The sequence below is a fragment of the Erpetoichthys calabaricus genome, chromosome 10 (genome assembly GCF_900747795.2).
Source record: "Erpetoichthys calabaricus chromosome 10, fErpCal1.3, whole genome shotgun sequence".
NCBI lineage: Eukaryota > Metazoa > Chordata > Cladistia > Polypteriformes > Polypteridae > Erpetoichthys > Erpetoichthys calabaricus.
Genome location: NC_041403.2, coordinates 42,168,215 through 42,190,734, shown reverse-complemented (window position 1 = coordinate 42,190,734; position 22,520 = coordinate 42,168,215). Strand labels below are relative to the sequence as shown.

Below are 22,520 nucleotides of genomic sequence, written 5' to 3'. Positions count from 1 at the left end.
GAGAGATTTGCCCCTTTTTCAATGTAGCACAGTTTCAACTTGACTGACTATTCCCTCCCCACTGTGCCTGTTTGATGGAAACTTGACCCGTTTCGAAGAATCTAAATGTGGCGAGAAAATGTGGAATGTCACAGGAAGGATGTGATATTTTGGAGTTTTTGTTAACAAAAAGCGCTTCCTGAATGTTCACCATTACATTTGGTGGAAGTTATAAGGCAAGCATTAGTAAGAAGATGTGGTGGGAGGGGTGCCAGAATTAACAAAGGCATTAAAAGTAAAACTGTAGCTTTATATGATAACATGGTAAGGTGCGTGTGCATTTGAAATGTTACATGTGGCATCGACATTGTCTCTTTCAGTGAAACTTAGTGAGAAAATGGACAACTGGGTTCTGTGACTAGACTGCTGTTTTGTTCACGTATTTGTCATTTGGATGCTTTGAAAGTATAATTAGAAAAGTAAGGTCATTAGTATTAACCATTAGGCATAATATGGGACAAAGTCACAAAGGATAAAATGACTGTTCCTTTAGCTCAGTCAGATAATCCACCAGAGACACAGCGCAGGCTTAGCTTGAAACCAGCAGACAATTTTACAGTAGGGAACAATGGTGTCACTGCTGGCATAAGCAAGGCTTGTCAGCTTCGATGGTGAATTGGGCGGGGGGTGAGGGGTCATGTTTGGGTGCACCCAGTTTTATAAGCAGTAACAAGCAACTGGTAAAAGGAGCTTTCCTTTGGCTCATCTGGTTAAGTTCTTGAGGCATATTGTCTTATGAAGTTCCTTGGACAAAGCCAGGTAACACAGCTAATAATAATAATAATTCATTTTATTTATATAGAACCTTACCCATGCTCAAGGTGCTTATTTAAACAGCAGGGTATATGTAACATTGTGTAAGAATATTCTCTGCATAGAACACTAAACCGATAAATACAGGATAAATACAGGTGGTGTAATGGGAGCGCTGGAGTCTCGCAATAAGGAGATTATGGGTTTGCATCCTGGGTCCCTGGGTTCTATATTCCAAATCACCTTCTCAATCATTTGGACTGTGTTGTTTGCTGTAAGAAAGATGCAAAACCTGTTAACTTTGTGGAGGCTGCCGCCAGCCACATGTCATGAGTATAAGTTGACTGCTCGCACCCAATGCTGAACCCATCATTTTTTGGTCTTCATATCACATAATTGCCATCTGCAGCTTGCTTCACACTCAGCAGATGCTGCTGCCTTTCTTTTTCTTTCTGTTCTGTTCAGTCTTATATATCCATTAGCAATATCAGTAATACTACAAGTTTTTTTCTTTTTTTTAACGCATGGTAAATTGAAATCTGGCAATCTTTGTGGCCACAAGACACATTTTTACCTTTTGAAGTTCACCGATGACCCATATACAGCAATCGAAGAGCCCTGGCAATTGAAATGACTACAAGTGGAAGAAACAAGTTTGGTTAGAGACTGGGTAAAATATCACTCAGCAGGGTTCATTGGATGGGTGGAAGGGTTTCAGTTAAAATGGCATTTTTTTTTCCTTCATGTTCTTGCGACATAGCGACGGCCATGTCAGCAATGATCTTACAGTAGGCATGCATGAAAGTTCTGCACATGTCTGCTACAGCTCTGTGATGTCATGTTGGCCTCACAAAGCATCATGGGGCACTTAGTAAAACTGTCTGCCTTAGCCGGCCACACTGTGAATTTCCAGGAAGAGCATATTCACTGCGAAAAACGCTTTTGCAAATGTTGCTGATCAAAACTAATTAAGACCAAAATCAAGATCAACATCCTATCTCCAGTGGTTTGTGACTAATAACTTGGCAGAGGGACATAGCCCTTTGCATTTTATATCTATAGATTTATGTATATTGTACATACATTATACAATTTATACATATATTTATATATATTAAAATTGTACTGTATGCATCCATTTCTAGCTAAATTCTGTAAATGGCATTAAGTGTTTTGTGCATCAATTTTATGTATTGTTGTGTACTATTTTCAACATATTCTCTGTTGTTCAGTGTGGGGATTGTATGTTCTCCTTGTTTCTCTGTCAGTGTTTCTCTTGGTACTCCAGTTTTTTTTCCCATGATCCTTAGACATGCAGAATAGGTTAACTTCTGTCCCTTATGAGTGAGTGGACCCTGTGATAAACTGGGACCCTAACAAGGGCTGGTTGCTTCTGTATCCCTGAGGCAGATATGATCATAAACTTTATTATGTGGATGGACTGATGGGTGAATTTGCCAAAGAATGTTATTAGCCAACGATAGGTTAGCATTCTGGTAGGATTAGTTCCAAGTTCATGACAGCATTTTTGAAACCTGCAGCTTTTGAATGGATGGATATTTTATGTTTATTTTTCTATGTGTTATAATAACTTATTGCCATTTTTTTACAGCTGCCAACTGTGTTAGATCACCGCTCACCTGGAGTAGATTTATACTTCTGGGGCAGGGTCCTGTCTAACATGTCTGACGTACTCCGAGAGGTAAGAAATACTGGCATCTTATGGATTATCTGCATGGCACCACGCCCAGTTCTTAAACCTTGAGACTTTCATTTCTAATTAAATATGATAAATGACTGCGGCTGAGAGTGGGCAATGTGGCCACCTAACAGTTATTGGTTCCTGGTTCACTTCTTATATAGGACGCCATTTGACATTTATTTACATTTCTGTACAGCTTTTAGGTCCTTTCCATTCTTTTCCTGCCTATGGCTGCATTTGCTGTTTGCTTTTTGCCATCAGCTTAGGTGTTGATCTCTCTTGACCATGACTGGGAAAATGTCAGTCCGAAAAATGGATGGTTTGCCATAGAAAACTCATAGGACTATATGCCATTTTAGTTTTGAGTATGTACAGTAAATATGTAAGAGGCATATCAGCAGCCATTTCAGACTTTTATTTACAAACTGGGTGTGGTGACCAACAGCATTCCATTGTGATCCAGAATGAGGCTTTTCTCCTCACTGACACTGTGACAAATAATTGTGCAACAGTATACAGGAAACAGACCCTCCAAATCACTGGGGTGAGAAGTGCGGAAAGGAGAGCAAAAATGACACATCGGGTATGCATGTCGGAGAGGGAGATGAGATATTAATGCAAAGAGAAGAAAACAATATCATATACACCATGGGGTAAACAGTATTGTGCTAAGAGCAAGCTCCTTGTCTGCTGTAAATTCCTCATGTACTAATACAGCATTGTGCTGTGGGGTCAATCAACCAGCTTGCGACAACAATTCTGAATTTGCAATAAAGGAGGCAACTGAAGTAACTGTGGAGGAATTTTGGAAACATTCAAACTCCTCAAACAAAATGGCTGAAGTGAGATTTGAGCCTGTAACTCCAATTGATACTTCAAGGCAGTGACTTTGTTTTCGTGTAGTATGGAGGTCTCACTCCTACACTCAGTCATCCAAGAGCTTCAAAAACACAGGGCAGGAGAGTGCTTCCATTCAGTTAGAAGATCAAAAAATATACTTGAAATTCATTAAAGACTGGCATCCCATCAAGGGTAGTTTCCTGCCTTTTATGTGTAACCTCCAGGGCAGCGTGCAGCTCTCCATGACCCTGTAATGAAAATGCAGGTTCAGGAATTACATTTGAACCAGCAAATAAACTACATCAGCCAGGGATACTCTTGAAGGTGCATCATGAAATGACTTTGAAATTACTAAGCTCTCTTTCTTTTAAGTATTTACTTCTTAAAAATGTGCAGATTGTCTGATTTGGGGCATCAAGAGGAATCATGGAATAGAAAGCATCAGACTGGTACTGATGACACTGTATTTCAGTACTAGCATGTAATTGAGTATTTGAAAAATATTTACGAGTGCTTTTTAATAATGTATAATTATGAAAATTAACAATGGCAAGAGTATAATATGACAAAATGTACTACCTATCTAAAACAGGTTGAAATCTAAAGGATCAATGTAGACCTCATTGTTAACATCTGTAGTGCACCATGCAATTCATATGTCTCTGTTAGATGCCATTTGATGTGGGATTTGTAAAAGAAGTGTTAATGTGTGTGATGTGCCATCTGTTGGAATGACAAATGCAATGCATTTTACAATAACAACAACATTTATTTATATAGCACATTTTCATACAAAAAGTAGCTCAAAGTGCTTTACATAATGAAGAGAAGAAAAATAAAAGACAAAATAAGAAATTAAAATAAGACAACATTAGTTAACATAGAAAGGAGTAAGGTCCGATGGCCAGGGTGGACAGAAAAAACAAAAAAAAACTCCAGAAGGCTGGAGAAAAAAATAAAATCTGTAGGGGTTCCAGGCCACGAGACCGCCCAGTCCCCTTTGGGCATTCTACCTAACATAAATGAAATAGTCCTCTTTGTAGTTCGGGTTTTTCACGGAGTCACTTGATGCTGATGGTCATACAGACTTCTGGCTTTTAATCCATCCATCATTGTTGGAACATCATGGAGCTTTGGGTAGATGGTGGTGGCGCACGCCACCACCAACAGGACACTGGAAAAGGAAACAGAAGAGAGAGTAGGGGTTAGTACAGTTTTTGAATGAATAGTTATTATAATGAATTGGATATACAGAGTATCAGGATTAATTTTATTACTAAAAATGTTTGTGATGCTCCCTCTTTTGGAATGACAGAGATATAACAACCGGGCAGATGCAAAGACAGACACTTTTACTGAGGTGAACAAACGCATTTTGATATTCATGCCAATGCAGTGTTTGCCTGGGCAGACACATTTGCAGGGCTGTTTGATTAAAGTCATGAAGAGCATGGGGGTTTGTCAGTTTTTCTCTGCCTACATTCAAAACTATTCACAATACATTTACATGCCATAATCATACCAGTACAGATATTAAGGACAGCAGGTCATTTTAACTATACGTATTTTCTACTGTCATAAATTTGAATTGTGAAGATGTAAATTGAGCATCATTAGCTCCACATCTTCATATGCACTGAAGATGCTTTTTTAATTTTGATTTGACATCCTTTGTTAATCCCTGTGGGGATATTGTCTTTTCACATGAACTTTAAGGCTCAGCCATTGTTCAGCGCCCTGCAGCAATCTGAGCCTCGCTCAAGGGCCCAACAGAGAAGGATCCTTTCCGGGATTTGAACCGGCAACCTTCCAGATACCAGCGCAGATCCTTAGCTTGTAGGTCGTTATAGAGGTACTGGTTACTTTTTCAACATCCGCCATGATGTTATATACAAATGTGTATGTCATTATGCAATCCCCAATCATTTTTTTTTAAGTTTAGCATAAGGAGGAACTGATTTCTGGAATATGCAGATGCTTTGTTCATCAATGTCTATAAATGATGACACATTTTATGATTATCACTCCCATTCAAAGGCAGCAACAATATCCTTCCCAAAGCATGCCAGCATAAAAAACATCAATGGATATTTTTTGAATTGCTAAATAGATAAAGGTTTAAATTCCACTTTTTTGTCCATTGCAAATGACCTTATCTTAAAAAGTTACTTTGGAAAAAAATAAACATTAGTGTTTAACAGGCAAGATAGTCCAAGAAATCTACCCCTGTGTTAATACTGACATTAATAATTAACTGTTGATCAATTAACTTGTATATTTAAACTTACTAATCTTATCTATTACATGATTAATTTCAATTTGGGTTTGAAAGTTTGTTGTTCAGCTCTTGTCTAATAGATAGACATTTTAAGACATTTTGCCCATTTAATTAAATGCATTAGGGTAGTGAATCAGCTACCAGTCAGATCATTGTACTTTCAAGAACAGAACAGATGCCTGCTCATGAAGCTGTCCAAATGTGGATTGGATTAGGAGCATATCAAGCAAAAGGGTGATGGCATTTGTTCTAATCTGTGTAATATGGTGCCGAAGTACAAAAGCAGCATATACTGCATACAATGGAGTGCCACATTGAAAATAAAATCGGGAGCAATCTCTGGAAGACTTTCTCATATACTCGGATATGGGGATGGATATATATTATGTTCATTAAATAACCATCAACAACAAAAAGTAAAAAATAAGTCTCTCATACATCACTCGTAAAATAAAAGGTGGGCGCTTTTGCTAAGATTTGAAGAAGTGTTTTTTGAATGTTGATTGATGAAAAGCGCCCACGCTTTTATTTTATGAGTGATGTATGAGAGACTTATTTTTTACTTTTGAGTACACTTTTTAACTTAATATAAGCGTGGTTTGTAAAAAGTATTTTTTTTATATATATATATATATATATATATATATATATATATATATATATTATTTTCAACTTTTTAGTCTTGGGTTTGTTTTAGTATAATTTTGTAAATAATATTTTAACACTTGGGGTGGCGCAGTGGGTAGCGCTGCTGCCTCGCAGTTGGGAGACCTGGGGACCCGGGTTCGCTTCCCGGGCCCTCCCTGCGTGGAGTTTGCATGTTCTCCCCGTGTCTGTGTGGGTTTCCTCCGGGCGCTCCGGTTTCCTCCCACAGTCCAAAGACATGCAGGTTAGGTGGATTGGCGATTCTAAATTGGCTCTAGTGTGTGCTTGGTGTGTGGGTGTGTTTGTGTGTGTCCTGCGGTGGGTTGGCACCCTGCCCAGGATTGGTTCCTGCCTTGTGCCCTGTGTTGGCTGGGATTGGCTCCAGCAGACTCCCGTGACTCTGTGTTCGGATTCAGCGGGTTGGACAATGGATGGATGGATATTTTAACACTTCCTTTAGTATTTCTGTCTGTTACTAGCGCCATCTATTGGTGAAATCCTGAACTATTCTTCATATGAAAATTTCATTTCTTAATTAACATGGATTAATTGATCAATTAGTGAAACGGATTATTGATTCATGTATTGTCATCGGAAGTGAGTACGTGTGTAAAATTTCAAGTCATTTGGACAATAGGAAGTGGGTTAAATATCGATTACAAGATTTGTACCTGATAACAAACAGGTGAAGTTACAATAAGCGTGGTAAAAAGATCAGAGTGCAGCAACCTAATATATTGGCAACATTAGCAAGGAAAAGCTTTCTGTAGCTAATTCATTATATTGAGCCGGGGTAACTGTTAGAATGGAGAGCACATAAAATAGCAAAAGGGTGTGAGGCCTCCAAAAGATCCACAAAACCTAAAGATAGGCCTCACGCCAAACAGGCTTCAGGCTCTGGTTCCGGCTCAAAAACTGGGAATGGTCTTTGAAAGATCAGAATACTTTAAGTGTCCTAAAATACACCAAAATGCCTCTCAAGAGAAAGGTGAACTGTCAAAACTTTGACTTGAGGAACCACTGTCTTTATTTGAATATAATCAAAACAGGGCAAAAATGGCAAAACATCAAGAAAAAAGGCAAAATGTTTGCCTAAAAAGGCAACTCAGTACAAACTAATCCAAATCTGAAATCTAGTAACTGTAAGCACAAGAGAGAAGCAAGAAGTGAAAAGCCAGAAAAAGATAATACAGTGGAACCTTGGGATACGAATGCCCCAATGTATGAGTTTTTTGAGATACAAGCCATCACTAGGTCTATTTTTTGCCTTGAGTTACGAGCCAAAATTTGAAATACGAGCCATCAAAGAGCATTCCGAGGAACTGACGACGGAGGAGTTGATGGAACTACAGACGTGGCAACATACGGAGGTTCTGCAGGAGATCGGTATGGTGGAGGAGGTTATCTCTTAAAGTGAGATAAAGGAAGTGTTTGCAATGTGGGAAAAAGTTTCAAACTTTAAAGAAAAGAAACACCCTGAAAAAGTTACAACTGATCGTGCAGCGGCGCTATTTAATGACACTTGCCTAATGCTTGCCTTTATTGAAAAGAAACACCAGTTACAACTGATGGTGCAGTGGCGCTATTTAATGACACTTGCCTAATGCTTGCCTTTATTGAAAAGAAACACCAGTTACAACTGATCGTGCAGCGGCGCTATTTAATGACACTTGCCTAATGCTTGCCTTTATTGAAAAGAAACACCAGTTACAACTGATGGTGCAGTGGCGCTATTTAATTACACTTGCCTAACTCATAAAGGGGAGGACTAAACAAAGCTCCTTGGACAGGTTTCTATTGAAACGCTTTGAGAATGAAAGTGACGAAAGCATGGCAAAAAGAAAAAAACTAGTGAAGAAGAAAATTAAGTTAAGCAAAAGTGAAGTGAAAGAAAAAAGCATTACAATATGCTAATCGGCTTCGCCAACATCTGTTTATTTCTTTAGATTCTCTGGCTGGCACGAATTAATCTCATTTCAATTAATTTCAATGGGGAAAATTGATTTGAGATACAAGCATTTTGACTTACGAGCTTGAGATACGAGTTTAATTCGTTCTGTGACTGAGTACTCACAGGGAATACTCACTCACTCGCAATATACAGGCTGAGGGCAGTCCTTCAGTGGTGATGCCATTGGGACCCCGCCTCTTTTTTTTTTTGTTCTTTATTTCGCCTTATACAATTTCTTGTATTATTTTCGCATACCCCTTGGGGTCAGAGCGCAGGGTTAGCCATTGTACAGCGCCCCTGGAGCAATTACATGTTAAGGGCCTTGCTCAAGGGCCCAGCAGAGCAGTGGCCTTTTTTGGCAGTGACGGGGATTCGAACCGGCAACCTTTGGGATACCAGCGCAGCTCCTTAGCCTCAGAGCCACCACTCCGCCCTTTTGTGGGCTTCACCCACAAAACACAAGGAATATAAGAGAAAACGTCATACATCGATTGATACGACATCTTAAATAAACAGAATGATACTTACACACTTTATGATAAATACATACTACTTTAGAACAAATAAGACACGAAAAAACAAAATAAACATAAGTCAAGGAAAACGCCCTGACTGTCCATCTAGAGACGTATCGCCAGTGATATTCAAAGATAATTTACCAAAAACACGTAAGAGCTGAAAACCCAGCTAGGCCCTGCCACTAATGCTGCTTTCACGTGCAATGGGAATGTTTGGAGTCACCACTTGGGACGTCTCTCATTCTCACCTCATTATGTTCACCTGAATTTCTAGGTAGTGTTTTCAGAGAAACAGGCCCAATTTAGACTCACCAATTGACCTGACCCGTTTCCCACAGATGGCATCTTTTATGGTTGCAAATGTGATAAAAATCTAAGGGAGCAAGATCAGGGTTGTAGGGCTCATGGGAAAGAACAGTCTTCAACTTCATAAGTAGTTAGATTTGTGAGGATTTCAACAACATTTTTATGAAACTGAGCACCTCCTAAACACTTCAGCAGCCTATTAAGAATGTGAATGTACAGATCTGAGTTAACAGGTTTGACCATGTGTGGCATGATGCTTCCCCAAATCACTTTTTTTCATCTCAAAAACATTGTCCATGACTTTCCCTGCTGAAGGGGTTACTTTTTTTTCTGAATAGAAGTTTGATAATGCCATTCTCTCACCGACTTTTATTTCTCATTTCAAAATGATAGATCCGTGGTTCACATTGAGTAGAAATTTGTGACCAAAAATGTTCACCCTTTGCTTCATAAAACACAGCTTTATGATAAATGGTTAGGCTTTGTGAAACTCAACACTTCTGAAATATTTAAGGCATCAGTAACATTTTTTGCACTTCCAATAGATACTTGGACCTTATCTTTAAGCTTTCTTTGTCATAATCCTTCAGTCCTCTTTAATAAGTTCATAAGAGATGGCTCTTGTTGGCTGTCCAGAATAAAGCCTGTCAGGGAGCTCCATTTGGCTTTTCTCAAATCTTCCAATTCATGAAACCCAATAACTAAGCATCTTTTATCCACATCATCTCCATATACATTTTAGCTATTGTTGAATCATAGTTATTGATTCTTTTGTCTTCCATAGAAAATTCAGTAACAACCTGCTGTTTAAAATGCATATTACCACATCATGCCATTCAAAGTGCCACTTTATGCTTTTTCCATAATGATCATGGCATTTTAAATCAATTACTTAAGCTGCAGAAGTATCTGTTCATTTTGATTGAAGAGTACAAAGTGTTGCAAATTTTTGGGTGGTCCTCATACACTGATCATCCGCAACATTAAAATTGTGTAGGCCCCCCTTGTGCTGCCAAAAGAGCTCTGACCTGTTAAGGCATGGACTCTGAAAGACCTCTGAAGATATCCTGTGGTATCTGGCACCAAGATGTCAGCAGCAGATCCTTTAAGTACTATAAGGTGTGAGGTAGGGCCTCCATGGGTCAGACTTTTTATTATTATTATTATTATTATTATTTCCAAGCTTATTTAAACTTCACCTGTTTGTTATCTGGTACAAATCTTGTAATCAATACTGTATTTAACCCACTTCCTATTGTCCAAATGACTTGAAATTTTGCACACTTACTCACTTCCAATGACAATACATATAATCAGTTTCACTAATTGATCAATTAATCCATGTTAATTAAGAAATGAAATTTTCATATGAAAAATAGTTCAAAATTTCACCAATAGATGGCGGTAGTAACAGATAGAAATATTAAAGGAAGTGTTACAATATTTTATTACAAAATTATATTTAAACAAACCCAAGACTAAAAAATTGAAAATAATATATATATGTTGCATAGTTTACTGTCAAATAAAGCAAAGAGTACGCAACACGTGTTTCGCCCTCATTTTGGGCTCATCAGGCGTACACACTCTACTGCTCCCCTCTCGGGGAATCAAACCTCGGACATCAGCGTCAGAGAAAAAGCCCCTTTACTCTGCGCCACGGCGTGTGGTTTGTTTATTTGACAGCATGTAGGTCTGGAGTAATTACATTCATTGCATTCGTAGTCTGAGTCTCGACGACCTGAATTGTGTGGGTGGTTACCGCAAAACACATGTTGCATACTCTTTGCTTTATTTGACAGTAAACTATGCAACATTCCATGATCTGCTTCTCGCAACTGAAAGAGAGCACCGTGGCGGATGTTTGACTTGATCGTCCCGCCCCCTTTCCTCTGATTGGTGGATTTAAATGATTCACCCTGCCCCCTGTCCTGTGATTGGTGCATTCCAACCTGCCCCCCAGCCCCACCCAGACCCCGCCTTAATCCCACCCCAACCGCCTGATTGGTTCAGGGTTTGTGTCAAGAGCTGTTTGATGGATGCTGCCTCTGCATTGCTCCCCAGTCTGTCAACACCTGTTTGTTGGCTGGCACCCCCTCCCTGCCCCTTCTCCTGACGCCCTTTACTGTATATCAAAAGAACGACCTTGCCATGAACCCAAGGCCTGATCGACATGTCCAGACATGTTCCTGCTCATACCCAGCTGGTCAGGTATCCCTTATAGCCGCTCCTGCATATCCTCCCAATGGTGCTGTAACATGCCCCTGCATCTATCTATTATTTTAATATTATCACGAGATTAAAATATCTATCTAATCTTTGCTTTATAATTTGTAAAAAAGGAAAGCCTGTTCTATCTAAACTGCTTTTAATTGCTCTCTGTAAGCCGCAGTTCGAGCGAAACAGCCTTCCCCACCTCACAGAAAGCTATCTTGCAGAAAGGCACAGGTTGACAGGTCCTGCGGTGAAACACCTTCACCATCTAACAAAAAGAAACGCTAACAGGCACTGCACGTTCATGGCTCAGTGTGTAGAGAGAGCAGCCTCATTTCTATTGCTTGAAGCTGACAGTCCATCCTTTGCTGAGAAAACAGACTCTCGTTTTGTGGTTTTTAACTTTTGAAGGTAAAGGATTTTAAGTATTGCATATAAAGCACGAGATAACTAGTTCGACATAAGCCCTTTTAAAAATCACACAGAGGTAAATAGTATACAGCAATTCCCTTTTAAATCATGTTTGATACGTATAAAAATCTATCTGTCTAAAACAAACCCTTTTCTATCAAATACACCACATTTTACATAATCAAGTACATTTATGTATGTATTTTCAGCAGATTTAAGGAGCCACACTGCAGAAACATTTCGCTTAACTTTCTGAAGGTGAGAGCTGTACCCAGACACACTTGTATAACAAGCTACCAGAAGTGGGGATTGAACCCACGTGTGTATTTGCCCATTGAATCTTAAGTCCAATGCCTTAACCACTCGGCCATTCTGGTGGTAGAAAAAGGTGGATTAAGCACTCTTCGCCACTCCAGGAAAACGGTGATCATTCTTTCAGCTCCTTCAAGATCAGGTGGAGACTCATCTTCTCTTCCGAAGCGGGAGGTCAGAAGGGTCGACTTCCACTTCAGCAGCACACAGCTGTGTGCCCTACTCAAACATTATGTGAAATATGTGGGGAGGCAAAATGGAGGGGTGGGGGGATAAAGGGGGGAGAGAAGGAGAGCAGGTTATATCTAATCTATTCTTATAATCCTTATAATTATAAATATCAATGCAGCAACAGGCTAACATGCAACAACTCCTGGGGAATCTTGAAACTAAGATTAAAACTGCCATATTACCAATTAAAACTATAAAATGACATTAAAAACTCAGAATCAATGTCTCCATGATGGGACAGTTAACTTTGTGAGCTGGAATGTTAAAGGCCTGAATCACGAATTAAAGAGAAAGAAAGTATGCTCTCACCTAACAGGCTTAAACGCTAAAATAGTATTTTTACAGGAGACCCACTTACTAACCAAGGATCAGTTCAGATTACAAAAAGACTGGACTGGCCAAATGTTCCATTCTAGCTTTATAAAGAAAACTAGAGGGGTGGGAATTCTCATACATAGAACAGTTCCATTTGTAGCATCAGAGGTAGTGTCGGACCCAGAAGGGAGATATGTGATGGTCATGGGCAACTTATATAACAGTAAAATGATTTTGATAAATGTTTATGCACCCAATGTTGATGATAAGGAATTCATGCAAAATCTATTTGCATCCATTCCCAATGTGAACACTCATAAAATTATAATGGCTGGGGACTTTAATTGTGTTTTAAATCCACTCTTAGATAGGACTCCTGTGACAGGGGGGACGACATCTAATACTGCAAAGATAATTACACAGTTTTTAAATGATCACAACTTATCAGACCCCTGGAGGTTTCTTAACCCAAACTCAAGAACATATTCGTTCTACTCACCAGTGCATTATAGCTACTCAAGAATTGATTATTTTTTTATAGATAATAATTTCCTGCCTACAATTAAATCATGCAAATATGACACAATTGCTGTCTCTGACCATGCCCCTCTAGTCTTGGAGCTAAAATCAATAAGCCCCTCGTACTCACCTCGCAGATGGCGTCTTAACCCTCTTTTATTGGCAGACGAGAACTGCACAGAATTTATATCCAAACAAATCAGCTTCTTCCTAGAGACAAACACGTCTACAGAGGTTTCTGCAGGAACACTCTGGGAAACTCTAAAGGCCTTCCTAAGAGGCCAGATTATTTCATATCTTTCCCATAGAAATAAATTAGAAACCAAGAAAGTGTCAGAGCTAAGAAATGAAATTACTAGAATAGATGAAGAACAAGCCAGGCGTCCAAGTGAAGCTCTTCACAGGAAAAGGCAGGCCCTGCATACAGAACTTAACATCTTAACAACTAAAGAAACTGAACAACTTATTTATAAGTCTAGACAGCATTACTATGAACACGGAGAAAAAGCTAATAAGCTTTTAGCTCAACAAATTCATAAACAAGAAGTTCACAATGCAATACCAGTAATCACCAACAAGAATGGAGAAGAAATCATCGACCATAATAAAATAATGCACACATTTAGAGATTACTATAAGTCTTTATATTCCACTGAGCCCAAAGAAGACAACACGCAATCTAATGCATTTCTGGATAATTCACAAATACCACAAATAGATGCTTTAAGTGCTGAGGAACTAGATAAACCTCTAACGCTAACAGAATTACTAGACGCTATAAAGTCACTACAAAGCGGGAAATCATCAGGCCCTGATGGTTACCCCGTAGAGTTTTATAAGAAATTCTCCACTCAGCTAGCTCCACTCTTATTGGTAACATTTACAGAAGCTAAAGACCACCAAATACTACCTCAAACATTTCGACAAGCATTAATCACCGTCTTTCCTAAACAAAATAAGGACTTGTTACAATGTGCATCATATAGACCAATTTCACTCCTGAATAATGATGTTAAGATACTCTCAAAAATCCTAGCTAGAAGGATGGAGAAAGTGCTGCCCTCGGTAATATCACAAGATCAAACTGAATTTATTAAAGGCCGACATCTATCTTCAAATCTCCGACGCTTGTTTAATGTTATATATTCACCAGCAAAATCAAACACCCCAGAGATATTACTATCATTAGACGCAGAAAAGGCATTTGACATGATCGAATGGAATTACCTTTTCACTGCATTGGAGAAATTTGGGTTTGGCCCGAATATTTGTGCTTGGATTAAACTACTGTATACCAGTCCAGAAGCTTCAGTTTGTATTAATAAAATTTGCTCAGACTACTTTAAACTAGAACGTGGTACCAGACAAGGATGTCCCTTGTCGCCACTGTTGTTTGCAATCGCTATTGAACCACTGGCGGTTCACTGCCGAAATTCTCATCAGATAAAGGGGATTGTCAGAGAAGGACTGGAACGGAAAATTTCTCTATATGCAGATGATATGGTCTTATATATATCGGACCCAGAAAACACTGTCCCTGCTGTTTTAACAGCACTAACAGAATTTCAAAAGATATCTGGTCTTAGAATTAATCTGAATAAAAGTATACTCTTTCCAGTGAACTCACAAGCATATAATATTAAATTAGACACCCTACCTTTTACCATAGCAGATCAGTTTAAATACCTAGGGGTAAATATCACAAGTAAACATAAAGCTCTTTATCAACAAAATTTTGGCGTCTGTATGGAAAAAATTAAGCAAGACTTGCATAGATGGTCAACCCTTCATCTCACTCTAGCCGGAAGAATTAACATTGTTAAGATGAATATCCTTCCTAAACTTCTCTTTTTATTTCAAAACATTTCAATATATATCAATAAATCGTTTTTTAAACAGTTAGATTCAATAATAACCTCATTCATTTGGAACTCAAAACACCCACGTATCCGAAGAGCGACCCTACAAAGACCTCAGGCAGAAGGTGGCATGGCTTTACCTAATTTTCAGTTTTATTACTGGGCAGCAAACATACAAGCCATAAAAACCTGGACACAAATAAATGCACATACACAGGCTTGGTCTGCAATAGAAGTAAAATCCTGTAGTACTTCTTTATATTCCCTGCTCTGCTCTCCAATAAATGAAAGTTATCGCAGATATACTAATAACCCAATTGTGCTTTACTCACTCAGAATATGGAACCAAATTAGGAAGCATTTTAAGATGGAAAATCTTTTATCAGTGGCACCTTTGCAAGGGAACCACCTCTTTCAACCTTCGCAAGTATATCCAGTTTTTAATACCTGGAAAAGTTTTGGGATTAAAATGCTCAGAGATCTTTATATAGACAACATATTTACATCTTTTGAACAATTACGTTCAAAATTTAACCTCCCAGCTACACATTTCTTTTACTATCTTCAAATTAGAAATTTTGTTAAACAGAAATTGCCCGATTTCCCCCACCTTGCACCCTCCACAATGCTGGAAAAAATACTGCTCAATTCCGAGGAAACAAACACTATTTCCGCAATATATAAAATCTTATTAGAGTCCCTACCTTTCAAAGATCCAGAGGACATTGGGAAGAAGATCTCTTAATCAATATATCAGAAAAGGAGTGGAAGGTAGCAAAGCAGAGAATTCACTCGAGTTCTATATGCGCAAAGCATAGAATTATTCAACTAAAAATTATATATCGAGCTCATCTGTCTCGCTTAAAACTGTCCAAAATGTTTCCAGGCCAGGATCCAACCTGCGAGCGCTGCAACCAAGCTGCTGCCTCACTGGGTCACATGTTCTGGGCCTGCACCAAACTAACATCATTTTGGACAAAAATTTTTAAGTGCCTCTCAGACAGCCTTAGTATCACAATCCCTCCTAACCCACTAACAGCTGTGTTTGGTGTCCTTCCAGATGGACTTGAATTGGAGAAGGACAAGCAAACGGTGATTGCATTCACTACACTCTTGGCACGCAGACTTATTTTGTTAAATTGGAAGAATCCTAATTCTCCTCTTATAAGTCAGTGGGAAACTGATGTTTTATATTATTTGAAATTGGAAAAAATCAAATTTTCAGTTAGAAGATCTGTACAAAATTTTTTCAAAACTTGGCAGGATTTAATCAATATTATTTTAGAATAAGAGAATTAACTATTATTGTATTTAACTCCCTTCTCCATCTCTTATTTATATAAATATTTACTTCTCCCCTTCTTTTGTCTAATGTTGCCTTATTAAAAAGCTTAAAGAAATTTTCCTTTAGCTAAGCTCTCCTTCTCAGGGGTGGGGTTTGATTTGTTTTCAAATTTGTTGGGTTATAAATGGATCTGTTTGTATGGAATGATTACAATGAAAATTAATAAAATAAAAATATAAAAAAAAAAACATTATGTGAAATACTTTATGTAAGATTAACTTTACTTTTGCTGATATGTGTAATTGGGCAGCTGACACAAGAAACAGGTTCACACATACAGGTCTTTAACATAAGTTCATATCTTCCTGTTGTAAATATAAAGCAGTCTTAAAATGGTTCAAAGGGCACACAACTGCTAAAAGAAATCACTCTCCTTATTATAAAGACTACTTTAAAAAAATCCTTCTCTTTTCGGTATACAGTCATATGAAAAGGTTTGGGAACCCCTCTCAGCCTGCTTAATAATTTACTCTACTTTCAACAAAAAAGATAACAGTGGTATGTATGTGTTACCGGCTTCACAGTCTAGGGGAACCTGGGCCAGGTACAAGCCACTGTTGCTGCAGGGTGTAGGCACAGTGATATGGTGAAAAGCATAAAAGAAACAGGCAGCAGTCCCGAGTCTCCGACCATACTTCTCTGTTCTCTTTATTCTCCTTTTCTCAGAAATATATACAGTATATATGCTTCAATTTCTGCATAGATCAACATGGCAATCAGTGAACACAATGGTGCAAGCCAATTTCCTCTGCATAACAAATAGTGTAAACACATTTACTTTGAGTACTTGATTAGAAACCAATGTCCCCAGAACTTGTTAATTTTCCAAGAAAGCAGACAGTTCTGTATCCCCACATTGTGTGTAGATGAGATACTAAATCAAAGCAATCTGACTATTCAAAGCAGGTGACTCTTTAACAAGACAGGTAAATATTTATGTCCTGTAGATAGCCATAAGCAATAACCTGTAGCAGAATTTTCCAGAAATTCTGCCTTTTCTTTAAAACACAGGTTTATAGCCCATTACACTAAGCAACACACAGAAATGTCATTTTCTTTAGAATACTGAATTCTAGCCCATTACACATGTCTTTCATTTCCTAGGAACATCTGAGTACTGGGGTGTTTTCCAAAAAAGATTTTTAGTGAAGCAGTATTTAGTTGTATGAAATTAAATCAAATGTGAAAAACTGGCTGTGCAAAAATTTGGGTCCTCTTGTAATTTTGCTGATTTGAATGCATGACACTGCTCAATGCTGATTACTTGCAACACCAAATTGGTTGGATTAGCTCGTTAAGCCTTGAACTTCATACAGGTGTGTCCATTCATGAGATATAAAGGTATTTAAGGTGGTCAATTGCAAGTTGTGCTTCCCTTTGACTCTCCTCTGAAGAGTGACAGCATGGGATCCTCAAAGCAACTCTCAAAAGATCTGAAAACAAAGATTGTTCAGTATCATGGTTTAGGGGAAGGCTACAAAAAGCTATCTCAGAGGTTTGAACTGTCAATTTCAACTGTAAGGACTGTAATCAGGAAATGGAAGGCCACAGGCACAGTTGCTGTTAAACCCAGCATGTCTGGCAGGCCAAGAAAAATACAGGAGCGGCATATGCACAGGATTGTGAGAATGGTTACAGACAACCCACAGATCACCTCCAAAGACCTACAAGAACATTTTGCTGCAGATGGTGTATCTGTACATCGTTCTACAGTTCAGCGCAATTTGCACAAAGAACATCTGTATGGCAGGGTGATGAGAAAGAAGCCCTTTCTGCACTCATGCCACAAACAGAGTCACTTGTTGTATGCAAATGCTCATTTAGACAAGCCAGATTAATTTTGGAACAAAGTGCTTTGGACTGATGAGACAAAAATTGAGTTATCTGGTCATAACAAAAAGCGCTTTGCATGGTGGAAGAAGAACACTGCATTCCAAGAAAAACACCTGCTACCTACTGTCAAATTTGGTGGAGGTCCCATCATGCTGTTGGGCTGTCTGGCTAGTTCAGGGACTGGGGCCCTTGTTAAAGTCGAGGGTCGGATGAATTCGACCCAGTATCAACAAATTCTTAAGGATAATGTTCAAGCATCAGTCACAAAGTTGAAGTTACGCAGGGGATGGATATTCCAACAAGACAATGACCCAAAACACAGTTCGAAATCTACAAAGGCATTCATGCAGAGGGAGAAGTAGAATGTTCCGGAATGGCCGTCACAGTCCCCTGACTTGAATATCATCGAAAATCTATGGGATGATTTGAAGCAGGCTGTCCATGCTTGGCAGCCATCAAATTTAACTGGAGAGATTTTGTATGGAAGAATGGTCAAAAATACCTCCATCCAGAATCCAGACACTCATCAAAGGCTATAGGAGGACAGCGTCTAGAGGCTGTTATATTTGCAAAAGGAGGCTCAACTAAGTATTGATGGAATATCTCTGTTGGGGTGCCCAAATTTATGCACCTGTCTAATTTTGTTATGATGCATATTGCATATTTTCTGTTAATCCAATAAACTTAATGTCACTGCTGAAATACTACTGTTTCCATAAGGCATGTCATATATTAAAAGGAAGTTGCTACTTTGAAAGCTCAGCCAATGATAAACAAAAATCCAAAGAATTTTTCATATGACTGTAAATTAGTGTTCAGCCTGACACTAACCCATTACTCAGCTTTCCGCTTAAAATGGGTCAAAGGGTACACAACTGCTAAAATAAATCACTCTTCTTATTATAAAGGCTGCTTTCAAAAACTCCTGCTCTTTTCGTGTATATACAGTGTGGCACCCGGCTGGGTTTGTCGCCCGGCCGGGATGCCCAGGAGGAGCGGAGGAGGGTTTGTGCCTCCTCCAGGATACGAGGGGGTGTCCTCCCTGGTTGCTTTGGGGGCCATGGGTACAGAGCTTGGAAGCTCTACCCTGTAGGGGCCCGTGGTCACCGCCAGGGGGCGCCCCGATGCCTTGGGAGCCCTGGACCTCAGTATTTCCGCCACACCGGGAAGTGCTGGGGGGAAGAGTATTGGGGACACCCGGTGGACTTCCGGATACACCAACAGAGCTTCCGCCACACAGGGGTGTGGCTACAGAAGCCCTTAGGATGCACCTGGAGCGCATCCGGGGTGTATAAAAGGGGCCGCCTCCCTCCAGTCAGGGGCAAGAGTCGGGTGGAAGAGAACGAAGCTTGGTGGAGAGGAGTGGAGGCGGACCAGAGACTGTGAAAGGCATTGTGAGTGTGACCAGGACTTAAGGGGTGATTGGTGCTGAGGCACTGAGTTTGTGCGCACTAATTGTATAATAGTTGTAAATAAACGTGTGTGGTGAAGAAACAACATGTCTACCTGTCTGTGTCCAGGCTGTTCCTCACAACAGTATAAAAAAGAGTTCAGACCTGTCCATTACACAGCTTGCCGTTAATACTGAAAGATGACTCCGAATCTCATCGAAAGACAAAAAGGTGCGTCTTCAATATCTTATTAGAACAATGTTTTCTATTTATTTATTTTTATGGAAAGGACTAAATGAAATATAATTATTGTTAATACAGTCTATTCTCCTGAGATTCCCTGCAGTCAAGATCACGTTATGGCATATTATTGATTATTATACACATCAAACAAGTATGTTTTTAAAAAACCTATTGCTGAATCCTTAAATTTTATCCTTAGGTCAATATTTCCAAGTTGATTCTCCGATCTATTACTACTTTAAAACGAGAGGGGCTGGGGATTTAAAATCCAAAATGACGTTGATCAGAGGTTATCGTTAATTATTATGCTCGATACCATCTCTCTGTGTGTAGGCGCGTGAGCACGCTTATGTGTGTATAATATAAGTTGTAGCATTTTATATTTACTTATTATGAACAAAGCTGCACATCCTCTCTCTGACACACGAACACTGAGGACTTTCTGCCAAAAATGTATTCAGCACAGGTGTGTCAAACACTACAGGGGCTTCTTTATTGCAATGGCAATGGGACTGTGACCGGCAAGTTAGTTTTATTATTTTCTTTTTCTTTCTTTTTATCCATTCTGGTGTGTATTTGATAGGGTTTTTTTTGTTTTTCATAATATAGTAATACATATATATTGAGCTTTTGTAAAAGGGCAATTTTCCCCTGGGGAAAATAAGAAAATAAAGATCTATCTATAATCATAATTCTTTGCATTTATATAGCACTTTTTCTTACTACTTAAAGCGCTCAGCAATTGCAGGTTAAGGGCTTTGCTCAAGGGCCCAACAGAGCAGAGTCTCTTTTGGCATTTACGGGATTTGAACCAGCAACCTTCCAATTGCCAGTGCAGATCCCTACCCTCAGAGCTATCTATGTGTATGATGATTAATGTACAAATATAATGTTCATATTACTGAAGCAAGCAATATTAGTTTTTTCTGTTACCGAAACGGGTATTCCAATCAATTAGTTTTTGTCTCGGCGTCTGAAAATTCAGTCAGGGCCTCTCCTCTGAGAATATTCAGGAGTGGTTTAAAAGCACAGGCAGGTTGTGCATTAGCTCTGACATAACAAGATGTCAGTACAGTATTTTGAACTACTTACAGAATGGGCCGCTTGTGAAATACGTACTCGTTCGAAATGGGCTCACACAGTAGCAGGTGATTTTTTGCAGGGGGCCACCTTAAAAAAAAAATGAAACATTTTTGCTTTGTAAACACTCATCTGGACAGCCGGTTGGAGACAGACTGCCTGAACCCTGAACAGGGCCCAGGAGCTTATATCGATGCAAGTGCTTAATAGAAATACTGCAATGGTGTTTTCATTCATTTCGCTAAATGAAATGAAATTATTTTAATACAGACTAGTCGCCCGAAAGTCCGGATGATTTTTAGAATAATTGTAGATTATCTATCTATCTATCTATCTATCTATCTATCTATCTATCTATCTATCTATCTATCTATCTATCTATCTATCTATCTATCTATCTATCTATCTATCTATCTATCTATCTATCTATAATAATACTTTGCATTTATATAGCGCTTTTCTCACTACTCAAAGCGCTCAGCAATTGCAGGTTAAGGGCCTTGCTTAAGGGCCCAACAGAGCAGAGTCTCTATTGGCATTTACGGGATTCGAACCGGCAACCTTCTGATTGCCAGTGCTATCTATCTATCTATCTATCAAATGGAATTTTTATATTTAGGCCCTACATGCTTCTATTTATCCATCTGAACCAGTCATGAAATGGGGTGATGAGGATTAAAATGTGCAGGGGATTAATTAAGCGTATGAACGGAGTGTGAGGTTATTTGTGTATATGGACGGTTGTATAATGGAAAATTTGTTGTCACACATTAATAAAGGTTGTTTTAAAAACAAAAATCTATATATCTATCATATAAATAGATGTTGCAAGCCATTTATTTGCGTATGTACCGTTGCAGTGACATCCAGCCAGAGCTGCTATAAGACTCACGGTGGTGAGAGGGTTACCCTTGAAACTAATATCAGATCATTTTGTTTGAGCTTCTGTGTGCATTTGAAGGGGAAATGTTGTTTTAAAGAGCGCATGCATTTTGTTTTCTAGATGACAACCCTTTACAATCTGAAACAGCTTCTCAAAGGGCTTCCCCTCATCTGTCCACTCGCAGTAAATGTCATTGTAGGTTTCAGTTTATCGAAGAAACACAGGTTGTATACATAAAGCCAGATTTTGTGAAAAGATGTATTTAACTGAGAAGGCCAAACTTTATTTCCAGATCCCAGTCCACCGGGTGTTTTAACACAAGTGCTGGACGGTTTAGAAAATCTATCAATCCACAAAACTGGCAGAACCTACAGATCACTCTGAGAGCAGCTTTCAGAATTCTCCTCTACCATCTGAGTTCAGCCTTCGTTCAAGTTTTCTGCATTCTCCTCCGTTATCACCGACGCCCTCTGATTGCAGCTGCAGTTCAGCCCTCCTGCAATCCCCTTTGCCATCAACACCTCACTCCGACTATGGGCCTCAGCGTAGAATTCATCATTCACCCCGATATTCCCTTCATCAGTACAACGAGCGGAGCCTCCAAGAAAGACTGGAGTGGGCGCAGGTGACTGCAGACCTTCACCAGTTGCTGGTTCGAAATGTAGAATCAGAGTCTCCTATGTACATTTCTAGACCCGAATTGAGGTTATATATGATACATATGTATGCTTTTTACATGGTTCTGAACCAAAATTAAAGGATAGGTTTTATATTCCTTTTTCATTAAAATAACATTGACTGCAAATTGTTATATTCTGTGTTCATAACTGCAACCTTTGATTAAATTTAGGT

General features: G+C 39.0%; 1 protein-coding gene and 1 non-coding gene across 3 annotated transcripts in view; one reads left to right on the top strand and one right to left on the bottom strand.

Moving 5' to 3' along the window:
- The window catches only part of abca4b (ATP-binding cassette, sub-family A (ABC1), member 4b), a 325,020-nt gene that overhangs the window by 88,919 nt on the left and 213,581 nt on the right, over positions 1-22,520 (top strand). For both annotated transcript variants that reach the window (XM_051933275.1, XM_051933274.1), the window contains exon 8: positions 2,405-2,494. In XM_051933275.1, the coding sequence (XP_051789235.1) occupies positions 2,405-2,494 (90 nt within the window). The remainder of the gene's footprint in view (positions 1-2,404; positions 2,495-22,520) is intronic.
- Positions 11,952-12,034, bottom strand: trnal-uaa (transfer RNA leucine (anticodon UAA)). The gene has a single exon. It is a non-coding gene; the product is annotated as a tRNA-Leu (tRNA).